The 14,554-nt window shown below is 37.7% G+C and overlaps 1 protein-coding gene across 1 annotated transcript in view; it reads right to left on the bottom strand.

Annotated features, from left to right (window-relative positions):
* Positions 1–14,554, bottom strand: part of PRKN (parkin RBR E3 ubiquitin protein ligase) — a 683,347-nt gene that overhangs the window by 357,916 nt on the left and 310,877 nt on the right. The window contains exon 5 of the mRNA XM_090135537.1: positions 13,587–13,670. Coding sequence (XP_089991663.1) covers positions 13,587–13,670 — 84 coding nt within the window. The remainder of the gene's footprint in view (positions 1–13,586; positions 13,671–14,554) is intronic.

Genomic DNA, 14,554 nt, shown 5'->3' with positions numbered 1-14,554 from the left:
TGTGCTATCACCCCCAAAAGTCTTGAGATTCAGAGATGTCAGCAGAGCTAACAAGTCATAAATATCTAAGCAAATCAATCATTTGTGTTACTAGTTACCTTCCATCAGTACTGCAAAAAACACAGCCAGTTTCATGGTCCAGTCGGCAAATACTGTCATGGCTCTGCTGATATACATCAGATTCCCATCCCTCTGATCCCCATTATAACCAAAATATTTTAGTTTCGTCCATCCTTAGATATCAAAGAGCTAGTTAGGTTCAAGGCTGATGAAAAGCTTTAAAAAATCCCTAACTAAAAGCTACTGTTACCCCAACAACCACAGGAAAAACAGACAGAATGTTATTTTTGGTTTTAGGTTTTTAGCCTTCAGCTAGTATCTCTGGTGTCCTAGAGTCTCACACCCATCCATTAACCATACAGATGATCTACAAGTCGTAATACAGCCAAAATGCAGTAGTAAGTCACTTTCCATTTAGCATTAGGGCTGCCTCAGGGATAGAATCAGTGTTTATTGTAAAGACACCGTGCAGACAGAATTATGCTGTAACGCTACAGGAGTGGCTCTCTGCCTCATCTCTGCACCTCAGCTTTGAAAAACAGTATGTTTTGTTCTGCCAACTTTCCCATGCCTAATGCCTGATCTATGGATCAGGACAGGAATGAGGACACAACAGTCAAGACATTGATTATAACAGGAATGGTGAGAAAAAGAAAGGAAAGAAGTATCACAAATGTTATTCTGTCACTGTAAGAAATATGCTCGCCTTTCACTTTTGACTCAAAGAGCACTAGCAAATGCTTAGCACTCCCTGAATTAGCAATAATTTTATGAATTATATGGCCCAGGAACAAGGCCTTTCATTTCTCTCAATGGGAAGCAATCAGTTCAGAGAGACAGATTCCAGCCAACTGAAGGAAACCCACCCTATAAGGCATTGAGAAATGATCCTCAGCTCTCACTGTTTTGCTCTGGAAACTTGGTTCTTGTTGGCCCTCACTACTCACTAAGGCAGACGTGAATGGAATAAAACTAAGCAGCTGACAGCAGTCAACAGCAAGCAGTTGTCACCAGGTAACACAGTGGGAATCTTGTGTACCCATAAAAAGAGAACTGGAACTTTTGATACTTTCATCTAGTCCTAAAGAGGCAGGACAGAGGAAAAACAAAAGCATTTGTTCAGATATCTATTTAGACTGCCTTCATTGCAAAAACAATAACAAATCCCTAACTTAAAGGAATAGTAACTGTATCTGAGCACAATAAGGCTATACTCCCACTAGCGAACAGCTGGCTATTATACATTATCTAAGAGTATTTCTATTTATTGAGCATATATATATAGTTGCAAATCTGACCTGTATCCACAGGTGCCCACCACTAGCCCCAATCCCAGCATATGTGCAGGTGCACGTGGGCACAGTTTCCAATGGGGAGTTAGCATCCCTCCTTGTTCCTTAGAGACTGAGTAAATCTGGTAGCTGCAGATATGCTGTGCCATCTGGCCTTTGGGCATAAAGAATTTTACCAACAACATTTAAGCTTGTGGTTCTCTCATTAACACTGAGTGCAGTGCATTTTGGATCTCCCTCAGCTTATGGAAGCAGACCTTCTTCCCAAATGGCACCACAGCCTCATCTGGCTTCCTCTGCTTTTTCGACAAAGTAGGTGGCTACGGGTGGGACTTCTGCACTTCTCCACTGCAAAATCATTTCTGCTAAGTAGGTTTTTATCTGTAGAAACATCTGTAAATTCATTCTTAATTTAGCTAAAAAAAAAAAAAAAAAGCAACAAAAAAAACTTGTGAACAGCAACTGATTTCCTCAGTGGAATCAGAACATGTTTTGTCTTTGAAAAATGTGACTAAGAATGGACTTAAACAACAGAGAAATCTAATAATATGAACACTATTAAATGTTTTCACAAACAACATGCATTACTAAGTTCTCCATTTGACACTTCAAAAATTATTTTTGTAAGATCTATTTTACAAATCATTTTAAACTGTCAAAGCTTTATCTTGTAAATTACCTCAAAAATTTACTTCTGAAAAAATTAATAATATATTTCTAAACTATTTTAAAAATATATTTTCTAAACTCACAAAGGTGAGTGACCAAAATCAGCATCTTGTAAAGGCAAGGAAGACAAGAGGTTACCATCGACATCAGATAGATTGTCCAAATGAGCTGTCTTCATCAGAAAGATTCAAATACAGTGTGCTAAGTCCTAAGAGCACCCCATAAACAAGTGGGTGATGTGGAATGCACCACAGTGGTTTGCCACTTTGCAGGAAGATGCTCCGATTCACACCAACAAGGAAGTTGGCATCAACAGGATGACTGGTAGATATTAGACCTGTGCCTGACTTGTATTCAAAGATATGAGCAGACAGAGCCAAATGCAGAAATGCTGTTATGTTTGGATTGAGTCCCCTGTGCAGGATGTAAAGTTTGCAGAGGTAACTGAGCCAACCAAGATGAATTTGATTTCATACACAAATGTGTTGTGTTTATACAAACATTAAATGCAATAACATACTTGTTATGACAAGTCTTTTTTCAGACGTTATGATTCTCCATAGATAGCTGTCAATGGTTTACGGGCTGGTTCTCCCCAGTTCCATGACTAGCAGGGCAGAGGGATTTTGCAAAATCCGTGCCTCCAGAAAAAGGGAACAGGGGACCCCAAAATAATTAAAAGCAGTGGCAACAATCTGAGGAGAAATGAACTAATTTACTAAATATATTATCGGAATGCGAGATAACACACCATAATACAATGTAATTAATTTGAAACTAATAAATCAAATATAATGAGAGAGAAAATGTCTGAAAGGTGGATAGGCCTCACCACAACGCTGAGGTGAGATGCGCAGTCCAGTTGAGCAGCAGGGAGACAGAAGGAGAGCCGACGAAGAAGAGCAGACAAAGAAGAGTGCATGATGTGACCTTGCCAGGAGTTACATCTCCTCTCTGTGACCACAAAGTCCCCTGGGGAATGTAGTTCTTCTTCTCTTCCGGGCAGGTACCCAGAACTTGAGCATTAACAGTTAAACTCCCAGTGCCCTACATGATGTTATGAATACCAAAAATCAAAAATCACAAAACCATGACAACAGCATAAATAACTAAAAAGCAAGCACTTGCTAAAAGCTGCTGTGCAGTTACCATTGTCCATGCACTTCTTTTCCATTGCTCTGTTCTCAGCACAGGCATTGCCTCAATGAACAGCAGGAATGCTCACACAACTTAGGAAAGTTCACACAACTCGCAAACTAATTTTCCAACATATAGCCAGATGTATGTTCTGCATACATAGTAGACCTTGCACAAATACACTGCATAAAACAGTTCCTTCAGGATAATGAGTAAAAATGGAAAATATACTTGTCCATAACACATACACCATCAAAAGGTGCAGGTCTGTATCATCATAAAGATGCAACCTTTAATTTCAGATGGAAATTGCACCTTACTATCTGATGTGGTTGTGCTTTGTTTTTCCCCCTTCACATGTTTACAGTGTGAACTTCTCATTTAACTCCTATTATTTTGCCTTGACCTGCTCCAGAGCAAACTGAATCCACCACTTACTAACTGCTGTCTATGAGAGTGAAGGGGTCCTGCAATTAATAGTACAAGTACCCCTTCTAGTTACTTTTTTCCAGAATCATAATAGGACTTCCCTGAGCAGCATGCTGAAAAATAAACACATTTATATGTGAAATAGAAAACCTGAGTTTGAGTTATTCTTGAACACATAGAGCAAGCTTCTAGTTCAGCCCCTAGGAGAGTGGGTATATATCTGTCGCATTCTGATTGCAAAGAGTGAGAGGAACAACCACATTTGCAAATCTCCTCACAGTTACATTAATGTAAAATGACACTCAAGGTCCATACGTAAGAGGAAAAAACATCAACTTTAATAGAAGATTTCTATAAAACAGTTGTGTTTTGTGTGTTGGCCCTTCAACAATTGTATCCAGCAAAGCCCTGTGGTTTTATAGGAAATTCAAGTCTTGCATGATATCATACTTCAAGAGAAAGAGAGAAAAAGAGATCACCAGTCCTGGATGCAAGATCAGGCCTGTGAATGGTGGTGTTCTGTGTGGTATAGAATAAAGCAGAAAAGCAGAAAGCTGGAGGAACCATTCCCTATTTAAAGTTGTAGTTGGCTCCAATTCCAGGATTGGTTGGAACACTGGACACCAGTCAAATGAAAGGAGCAAGCATTGTTCTAGACTCTTCCAGGAGGGGCTGAGACATCAGCCAAATTAAGGAAAGGGATACCTGGTTCCTTCATGTGGCTTAATTGTCTCTAGGGGAGCTGTCTGGACTCAGATTAACAGTCATTTGGGACTCATCTCTATTCCTACGCACAGACATGCTTCATGTTTTATCCCGCCTGTCATGCAAAATACTGAATTGGTGAGTAAGGCAGAGACTGAATTCCCGGATTCCAAAAATTCAGCTTAGAGACCCTAGTTATGATGCTTGAGATTGCCATGTGCAAAACAAACAGAAGAAGCACATCACAATTCACACACACTTTCTCAAACTAAGGTTCTCTATGTATTGCTCATACTGGCTTTTCCAGTGAATGTAATCCACAAAGCACAGAAGCCACACCTGTCACCTGTCCTGTGCCCATGAGAGGCAGCAGTGCCCTTCTTTTATAAAGCAGCCCAAGCCCTTGTCCTCCACACACTGGAGGAAACAAGCAACATCTACTGTCTTTGTATCAGAAGATAGTTCTCTATAGAAAGTAACTACTGGTAAGCAGATATCCCTCTAACCTACATAGGTTCAGATCCCCACCCCCTGTCCCACACCACCATTGCAACAGCTCTTCACCAGAGAGAGGCCCTGAGCATCTCATCACTTAACAGCAATGAAAACATCAACGTGCTATTAAATATGTGTTGGCTGAAACCAGGACAGGAATGCAATCCGAGATGTCACTTGACTGAAGAGTGAGCATTTTTTCTGAGAAAATCTTTTTCTTATAGTATAGTATACCCTATTTATTTTATTTTAATTTTAAGCCTCTCCCAATTAGAGAAGCTTCGTAAATGTGAAAGTGAGAACTGGGCCCTTGAACAGCATGTTCTGAGACTAGTTAAATATACTCAAAATGAACTCAGTATCTGACACATGGCACTGTGTGGTCTTTAAAGTAAAAAGAAAATGCATAGAATGATGGAAAACAGCTTTACTTTAAATGTAGCAGTGAATATTATGCTAGTATATGTGGGGCTTTAAGGTTCTTCTAACCATTTCTGCTTAGTTCTGACTTTAGGTTATTGGTTGCATTTTTGTTATTAACATGGACTATTTCAGTATGGTTCATCTCTTGGTTCACACACTTTTTGTATAATCTATACATTCTCAAAGAATAATTGAGACTTCTACTGTTATTTTGAATATAGTTTAAAGTTTAATTAAGCCGTACAGGTCCGGTAGGTCAGATTTCTCTAAGCTAGAAAAAGCAGTTAAAGGAAATTCTCACAGAATTCCACCACAGCAAAAACTGATTTACAAAGAATTAAGCCATTGCAGCAAATCCTTATTGACAGGTTAGTGATCCTGCAAGCAAGGCACAATTGTCTAGTGGTGTTAAAGATAAAGCCTCCAGAAATCAATCCGATTCAGTCACTATTGTTGTTTTTCCTTCAACTTCGCAACTGCAAATTTATAGGGGGCTGATATTTTTGTTTGCAAACAGATAGACACAATTACACCTTGTAAGGTGCTTAATGAGCAGTTACTTCCTAGTAGTTATCACGCTAGCAGCGGAAGTGAGTGGCTTTTCTTTGAAGCAATGGAAAACAAAACCAACCAATGCAACTTGAATGCTCCCACGTTGATTTTGATGTTGCAATGGTGAGGCAGCATCACAGTGAGACAGTGTTTTGCACAGCAAAAGAATGAAACCTGACTTCCCTCATCTCCTGGCAGCAGTGTAAGCACACGTAGCTTCTCAGCACAACCACTACCTGCAGTTACTTTGCTTCTACGCTTTCAAGTATTACAGCAGAAAAACCGAAATACCCAATTTCAGAATGCCCCATACATTTACTGAACTCCTAAAGAGCTACTATGATGTACAGTGTAACTGATCAGCACTCTATTTCTCAGACACATAAAATCTCACAAAGACTTGCAAGAACTGTTTTCTTGCATGGTACCATAGCCTGCAGATAACGCACTCTTGACAAATTTAGGACATGTTTTAAATCATTAACTGTGATGAAGCAAAGGGAGTACTTGAACTCCAAGCATCCTTGCAGCAATCCAGTTGAAGTATTAAGTATTTCTTATATCATTGTAAGAACTTCAGTAAGCTATTTTAATGGATTTATACAGCTAATTAATAAATATTCAAATTGACATCCCATTGGGGCAGCTGCTTAAAACACAGAACACTATTAACTACAGCAGATTGTGTATTTAAAGCTGGATGTAAACTTTCAGTATCTTCCTGTGCTGAACCATTAAGGCAGAAAACAAAGTCAGAAAGACATCTGTCATGACAATTTAAGCTTTCAGACTTGAAACAAAAGAAATTCTGCTTACACAAATATTTTCTAAGCTAGAAATACACATTGTATACTGCAAACAACCATATTTGACGTGTCCTGTATAGATGTAACATTGAGAAATCAGGCATTTCTGACAGTAGTTATTCAAGAAGCATCCACACAGGTGTGAACCATGAGACACAGTGATCCTAATTCGTAGCAGTTTTCCCAGCATGGATTACCCCAGTGAGAAAAACCGTCAGATGATGCCGCTATGTTATTTCCACACAACTATGGATCCTATAAACAGCAGGTGCTCATTTTCAATTTCATTCTGATTTGTAAAAATGAGCTTATTTCATAAACTGTATGGACAGGAACAGAAGACAAATGAAAGAACGCACAAACTGTTCCTCAATCAGTTACAGGCACGGTCCCTTGGAGACAGCTAGACCAAATGAAAAGTAGATATTGTTAATAAAAACCTACTACATTCAAATTTTAGAATCTCAGACCAGAACACTGAGCATGCAAACCATAGGCGGGAAACAGATTTCATGCCAAAGTAAGTTTCACAGCAGTTTTTGGATCTAACAGAGTGTATCACATAATACGCTAACCTGCAAAATGACAGTTATTAACCACTCAATCGCAGTGTTCGCTAGATGTGAATGAAGAGTGCGCTCCTCCATGTAAGTGCTGTCTGACGTTTCTGAGGAGAGACTCCTAGATAACTGTACTGCACCCTAACAAAATCACTTTCATCCAGTTTACACATACATAACTGGAAGAACAGGTCACATGCTTGAGTGGAAGTCCAAGGTTTCAGTCGTCAGTAACAAATTTACAACCGCTGCAGACAGTATGCTACTGTTCATGTCATGTGCAGCAAGCAAAAAAATCATTGTGTGAGCATTACTGAATTACAAAAGACCATCCTTGAACACACTAGAAATGCTGTTCATAGTGCATGCAAAAATATGTATCAAACATTCTGCATTTGAATTAAAATTTGGGTCTGTCTTCTGAAATAGAATAAGTGCAATGCTAAGATTTGGAATGGATTCTGCTGTATCTTCTTGAGTTTGCCAGTTTCAAATTAACAGCACTTAATTCATAGTTTTAATTACTATTTCTCTATTCATTTGGGCCCCTGAATGCTTGCAAGTTTTCTAAAACTGTAATAGATCAAACACTTGAACAGTAAAATCACCTCCATGTAATCTGTAGAAATTACTTGTAGAGCAATGTACAACATAAATAGAATGACAATAGCACTGTTCTCACAACCAGGCTCAGGACTGTGTTATGGCAATAACATGTGCTAGTGGGAGTCACATATCCTCCCACATTCCTCTCAGGTATAAGAATATAATATACTGAATTTGGAGGGTGCTTCCCTATTATATTTAGCAAGCTGTAACTAAATCTCTCTGTGTGTACAAACCCCTGCATAAACAGAACAATTTGAGCACGTATATAGATTTTGATGAGTACTCTGTCACATTTAACCTTCTAATCTCAGTCTACTAATATATATAACTTCTTCAAGCCACCTGCTCTGGTAACATCTGGGTATTTGAGAAATGACCACGTAGATCATACACCAGTCCATTTAACCCCGTGTCTTGACTCTAACAGTAAGTTAGCAGCAGGAGTCTAGAATCTGTGCATAAGTTAAAAACAAAAACACTCACCAACAGACAAAATATAACAGCCTCCCAAGCCCTTCCCTCCCCCACCCAAACACACACACAGGACAAACCTAACACGATATTTGCCTAGAGTATGTTCCAACCTCCAGCAACTCAGCAACTTGCAGCTCGGACTTCCTATAATGGAAATGATATCTTTCCATTTATTAGTAAGCAATGGATCTCCCATTGCTTACTAATAAATAATAAGCCATTAATTCCCCACTTTCTAAACACTCTTAACTTCCACAGTGCATTGTGATAGAGTTCCACAGTCTAACTGTGCAATAGTGGTTGTTCTGAACATTGGAACAACTGGAAGACAACATTATCAGGCCAAAGTACGGAACATTACAAACCTGGCACAGCAATGCAATGTTATTGTTGTTAAGTTTTTATGACAGCTAATACAGAATGGATACAAAGTTGTTCCTCACTGCAAAGCATCATCAACATGCTTCTCAGACTTCCTAAAAGAGATGGAATCTCAGAAACTTTAAAGGTGAACTTTCATTTTTCTTTGGCTTGCTGATACCATCAATCTCTTTCAGAATAGTCGAGGAAACCAGATGGACTGAGTGATACAGGATTTTGCTGCATCAAAACTAACTATGATCTGCTCATATTCCTTAATGTTGCACCTGGGATGTTGACTACCTTGCAGAATATACCAGTATCTTACAAAAGATCATTTAAGTGCTCTTTCAGTAAATCTAGAAGCATCACAAAAGAAAAGCTGAAAACTTGTTAATCAGAGCTGAGTCTTACAAAAAACTTTTAATGATTCCTCTAACAGGACAGATCCTCAGCTCAACTGAAAATGCCTCTCAAATGCTGAGGCATTGACAGTATCTGAAAAGTTTTGAAAAACTATTACTGAAGGAGCTGTGAAGTTGTGCTCAAAAGAACTGCTTACTTTCTAAATGCAATTTCAAAGCAAAACCTGGTAGTTGGGAATGATGAAAAGTAATTGTTCACAGAAGACAAAGTAAGACACCAGAAAAAAAAACAAAAACAAAAACAAAACCTCTGAAAGCACGATTAATAACCATGTTTTCAAATCAGGCTTTCTGGAATTGAAAGACAGATGCAAAAAATAATGAGCAACAAAGGATTTCTTTTTTCTTTCGGAAGCAGTGTTAACCACTTAAGGAGAACATCAAAGGGCAGAGAATTTGTTTGAAGAAGGCATTGTAATCTTCAAAATATTTTATTTGATCTTTTACAAAACTGTAACGTTTCCTTGCATGTGAGTAGAAGTGGTGGTGGCAATACAGGAGATGTAAACTTCCCAAAACCATCCAATGCAGAATATAACTGTACAAGTTCCTCCGTGTTTTCCAAAAGGTCTATACAGTTTCAGCTGACAAAAACGATCAGGAACTCTTATTACTGCGTTGGTGATAAGAGAAAACTGAAGAATAGATCCAAGGACTCAGCTTGATTTGTTTTACATTTTTTATAGTCTCAAAAATTATGCATTGGTCAAAAAATATATCTTAAAAAATACTTCATCAAAGAAGTAACCTGTGCAATATGTAACTAAATGATCTAAACCACACTTGGTATATTTGCTAATGGTGGGCTTTGACACTTGCTTTTGGGCATAAAACATATCCAAAATATACCGTGAAAATGCTATATTTCTACATTGGAAAAGAGTGCATGTTATAAAAAAAACCAAAAAAACAAAACACACACACAAAAAAACCTAAAACAAGAACCAAAACAAAAACAACAAGGATAGATCTTAATAGTAAAAATCACTGTAAGCTCTCTCTCCAAGATAAATAATTCAGTTTTTCTGTCTTGGTATAGAACTAACTTTATAATTCATTTTTTTTTCTTTTTACTAATCATTGATTTTTCTGCTGTAAGAAGTGAAGTAACAGATTTTTTTCTTTTAATAAGCAAAAAATTGATTGACTCCAGAATAAGGTTACTCTGAGAATATCTATGAAACAACGATCTAATTATAGTTTTCCAAATATGAAACAGAAAAGTTAAGAAAAATGACAAAATAATCTGCAACTACAATGCAAAGAACTCCAAAACACATAGCAGGCCTTCAAATACTAAAAAAGTCAAATGCCTTGTTTCTTCACCATTCACTTGTCCAAAATGAGTACTTTCACCTTTAATTGCTGTTGAGGACATTCATTTAAAGACCTCACACACACACACACAAATACTGTAACTTAATTACAATACTTTTGTAGATTACTCTGAAGTCTGTGCTGTTTTCTTTGTTGTAACTCTTCCCCCTCATCCTCTTCATGCACACACTGCCTTACTGAACACACTGGTGGTGAAATTTGAACAGAACCACCTTTAGAGATTGTTTTATCAAGACAATTTTAGAAAAGCATATAAAATCATAATCTAGGGCAGTATTATATGAGGCAAACTAGGTAATTACAGGCATGTAAGCTTGACATCAGCCCTAGATACATATGGTACTTGATAAATAAAGGAAGAATGTGCAATTAATGTCAACCAACAATGACTTATGGTAACTAGATACCATCGGAATAACCTGATATTTTTACGTGATTACAAGTTTAATGAAATAAATTATCTACACAGCTTTCTCTGTGGCATTTTATATAGAATTGACATTTTGATTAAGAGACTAACACACTAAAATTGATGTTAGATGGATTTAACTGATATGTTTCAAAATATTATTTCCCACACTGATTAATCAAATTTTACTTTCCAAACTGGTATTTCAGTGATCACCACTTAGCCCTTTGATATGCAAAATAGTTATTAATTTTCTGCAATAAAAAGTAATTGCTCACGATCTCTAAAGGAGGCAAAAAGTCTGGGGAAGAGAAAAATAATGAAATGAACAAGTTACTGAAGAGCCCACACCAAAAGCTTGCTCAGTAGAGATAAAGATCACAGAAAATGCATTTTTAGAACAGGAAAAATACAGTTGCAGCTTAAGAAACAAGAGCAATACATACAGGAAGAAGAAACCAGAGCCATACTTACAGTATTCTGTTCAGGGTGGCAGTAATTAGAAAGGACTGAGGCTTTCAAAGGATAATTAGAGGAACAGAAGATGTACAGGAAACATTCTTGTTGAATCTTTTAATAAATTCACCCGTTTCAACACAACCAACCACAATGCATCACTTCCTTAGTTAGCACTGATGACATATGAATGACATTATGCATCACTCTGTCTCAATGGAAGTGATCTTCCACACACTGCAGAAGCCCCCTAGACTCATTCTTCTGTGCTGTATTTCTAGCATATATCAGTAAAGCTGAAATGCCCCATGAGAACAACGACTGGCGATCATGCAGCTTCTGCCAGCTGCTCATATAATGCCTCATCTGTCTCTTCATGCTGGTTTAGGCAATCTATAAAATACTTCCACCAGGATATCCGCCTTTCTGGTCCTTCTGCCGATCCTTACCCATAGGGATTTAACCTTAACATTCCCAATCCCGAACTTAACAATATCAAAACACTAACACAGAAGCCGTGCCACCATCCCTCTTTTCTAGACTATCCCTTCTGAAGAGCTTATAGCCACCCACTGCAGCACTCCAGTCATGGAGCAATCCCACTGTGTTTCCATAATGGCAACTAAGTCACAGTTTGCCTGCCACACCATCGCTTCTGGCTCCTACTGTTTGTGGCACATCATGTGTGCTGCATGCATTGGTGAAGATGCACTACACCTAAGCCCCTGGTGTCACTCCCACTCTTGTCATCATTCCCCTGGGCTTAACTCCAGTGGACCTGGTCTTAACCACATCCACCTTCATAACCAGTTTAAAGCCCTGTCAACTAGTTTAAAGCCCTCCCAGCCAGCCCTACCAACAAAGACGTAACTCTTACTTCGCAACTTTACAAAATTATTATAATTGGTAGACAACACCCGACCTCACCCATGCTGTACAGATGTTTCCCATGGGCATTACAAATACTGTGGCCTTATCAATGCTCTAGCCTTTCCCAAACACAGACTTTCTAGCACAAATTCCAGAAAGAGAAAAAGAACCCTTACACTAAATATTTTACTGGAACTAACTCAGAGGGTTTGCAACATTATGAATTTCACTCCCTTTAAAACTCTCCATAATCACCTGCAGACGATGTTGAAGGTGGACAAAATGTTTAGAAAGCTATGAGAATCTCAACAGCAATGTTCAAAACATATAATGCTGGCCCCTGCAGCCCAGCAGGCCGCATCAAAAGAAGCATGGCCAGTAGGGTGAAGGAGGTGATCCTGCCTCTCAGCTCAGAAAAAGGGCCCTAATGACATGTGAAACCAATACTTAAGCTTTACAGCATTTTGTGACATCAAAAGGTAGAATTACATTCCTGTGCGATGGAAAAAATGGCTATTCACCTACGAAACAAGATTTCACCATTTTCCAATGAGTTTCCTGATAACTCTCAGGTTCAGCAGAAGAATGACCTCAGGGCTCAGATGATGTAATTTCTTCATAAGTGGTTTTTGCTAACAAATTTCAACTCTCTATCAGTAAAGCATTCATGTATTTACTGGTTTGATGAAGGGAAGACAAAGAGAAGACTACACCAGAAACAGTAAGTGCCTCTAGAGAGATGCATTTGTGATGTCCCAGTCTGGAAAAGCTTCAAGGAACAGAATCCTTTCAAAAGTACAAAGTTATGTGTTTGTCTTTGAAAGCAGAATCCAGAAATAGCAAATCAAGTGACGTTTCTTCCTGAAAACAAAGTGCTTCTAAGAGCTCTGTAGTATTAAATACTGTTGAAGTATATCTGAAAATCAAAAATATCCAAATACATGTATTTAAAGGGAAACCTTACTTCTCCTTTTCTATTTTAAGCATTTGAGATGCCTACACTCTTTCTTACTCAGGCTTTTCATTGATGTCACTCCAAGAAACAAACTGAACAAGCAAAGATGAAGATCTGGCAGAACAGGTAAAGTAACCAGCAGCGTGAAGAATCAACTTCTGCTAAAATATTTGAAAATCTCTAATATGAAAAATCTGATTTATAAGATGACACCAATTTGAAGCTTTGAGAGCATTAACGTATTCCCAAAATCATGAAGTAAGCATCAGCGTAAATACTTTAAGAGCATTAAATTCTGCATTTAAGGTACGCATACTTGAGTATTTAAGAACTCCCCTAAAAGCAATAAACACATAAAACAACTTCCTCCTTCCCAAGCAGCAACTGATGAAGTTCATCCGCTTGCTAAAAACTGAAGATGTTATCCAATGCTACACCTCATCTAAAGCACATCCTACAAGTCAATTTACATTAACTTCCACAATTCTAATAACGGTAGAATTACTACAAATTATTATTCTCATAAATGCCAAAGTAGTTGGGGAAAATGTGACTATCTTACCGCTACGTTTCCACTGCACTTTGGGGACTGGCAAACACCTGTTATTCTGTTTGGAATCAGCACATCATCCCAGCAAGAGGGGCCCTTCAGAGAAAAACAGAACATATGAGGGTTTTTATACACTTAATAAGTAAACATATAAAAATTGGTTTTGTTGCCTCTTTCCCTGACCCCATTCCTTTTAAGAGGCTTTTTTGTTGTTGTTGTTGTTTAGAGACAGCCCCTCCATTCTGCATTCAACACTGTGAGCAGGAGTCAAACAGGAGGTGTCTTCTCAGCTTAAAACTGTGAACAAATCATTATTTAAAAGTTACAAAGATTTCTGGTTGACCCATAGTTTACTGAAAGCAGAAAGGAGAAAAAGAAGGACACAAAGGTTGGATATAGAATGCACAGCAAGAAATACCGGAGCATAACAAAAAACAGGTTAAGTAGCTTTTCTCTATTTTCCTGTTTAAGTAACTATTCATTGCTAAGTACACTAGAAAATAATAATAAAAAAAAGAATTAAAGATAACATTAGCATCTGCAAAATATTATAGTTAACACGAAGATACATCAAATAGGAATGCATATACAAAGACATGTATAGAAGCATTCCTAAAAATACCAGCATATAAGAGATTTCAAAAATTAACACTAACAGCATTTATTTTAATATTAAATTTCAGATCAGTTAACATTTAATCTGTAGACAATAAAAATTAGCCAGGCAAGTAGATATGAAGCATAAATATACCTACACATATGGAAAAGAGCAACTAATAAAATATCAGTAAAATATTTAATAGTCTTAAATCTCAAGAGCGTTTGGGACCAAAATGCCATGCAATATTCAAAATCTACTTATGTCCTCAAGTGGCAAACGGAAAGATGGAGTTTCTGAATGCATTCTTTATTTCTTTCCTAAGAATTACTAAAATATGATTGACTTCGCTGGTCTGTACTAAGCACTCAGGCAGCAGTTA

The sequence above is a fragment of the Phasianus colchicus genome, chromosome 2 (genome assembly GCF_987193195.1).
Source record: "Phasianus colchicus chromosome 2, bPhaCol1.hap1.1, whole genome shotgun sequence".
Taxonomy (NCBI): domain Eukaryota; kingdom Metazoa; phylum Chordata; class Aves; order Galliformes; family Phasianidae; genus Phasianus; species Phasianus colchicus.
Note: the sequence above shows the minus strand (reverse complement) of the source record. Positions and strands in the feature narration are given on the sequence as shown.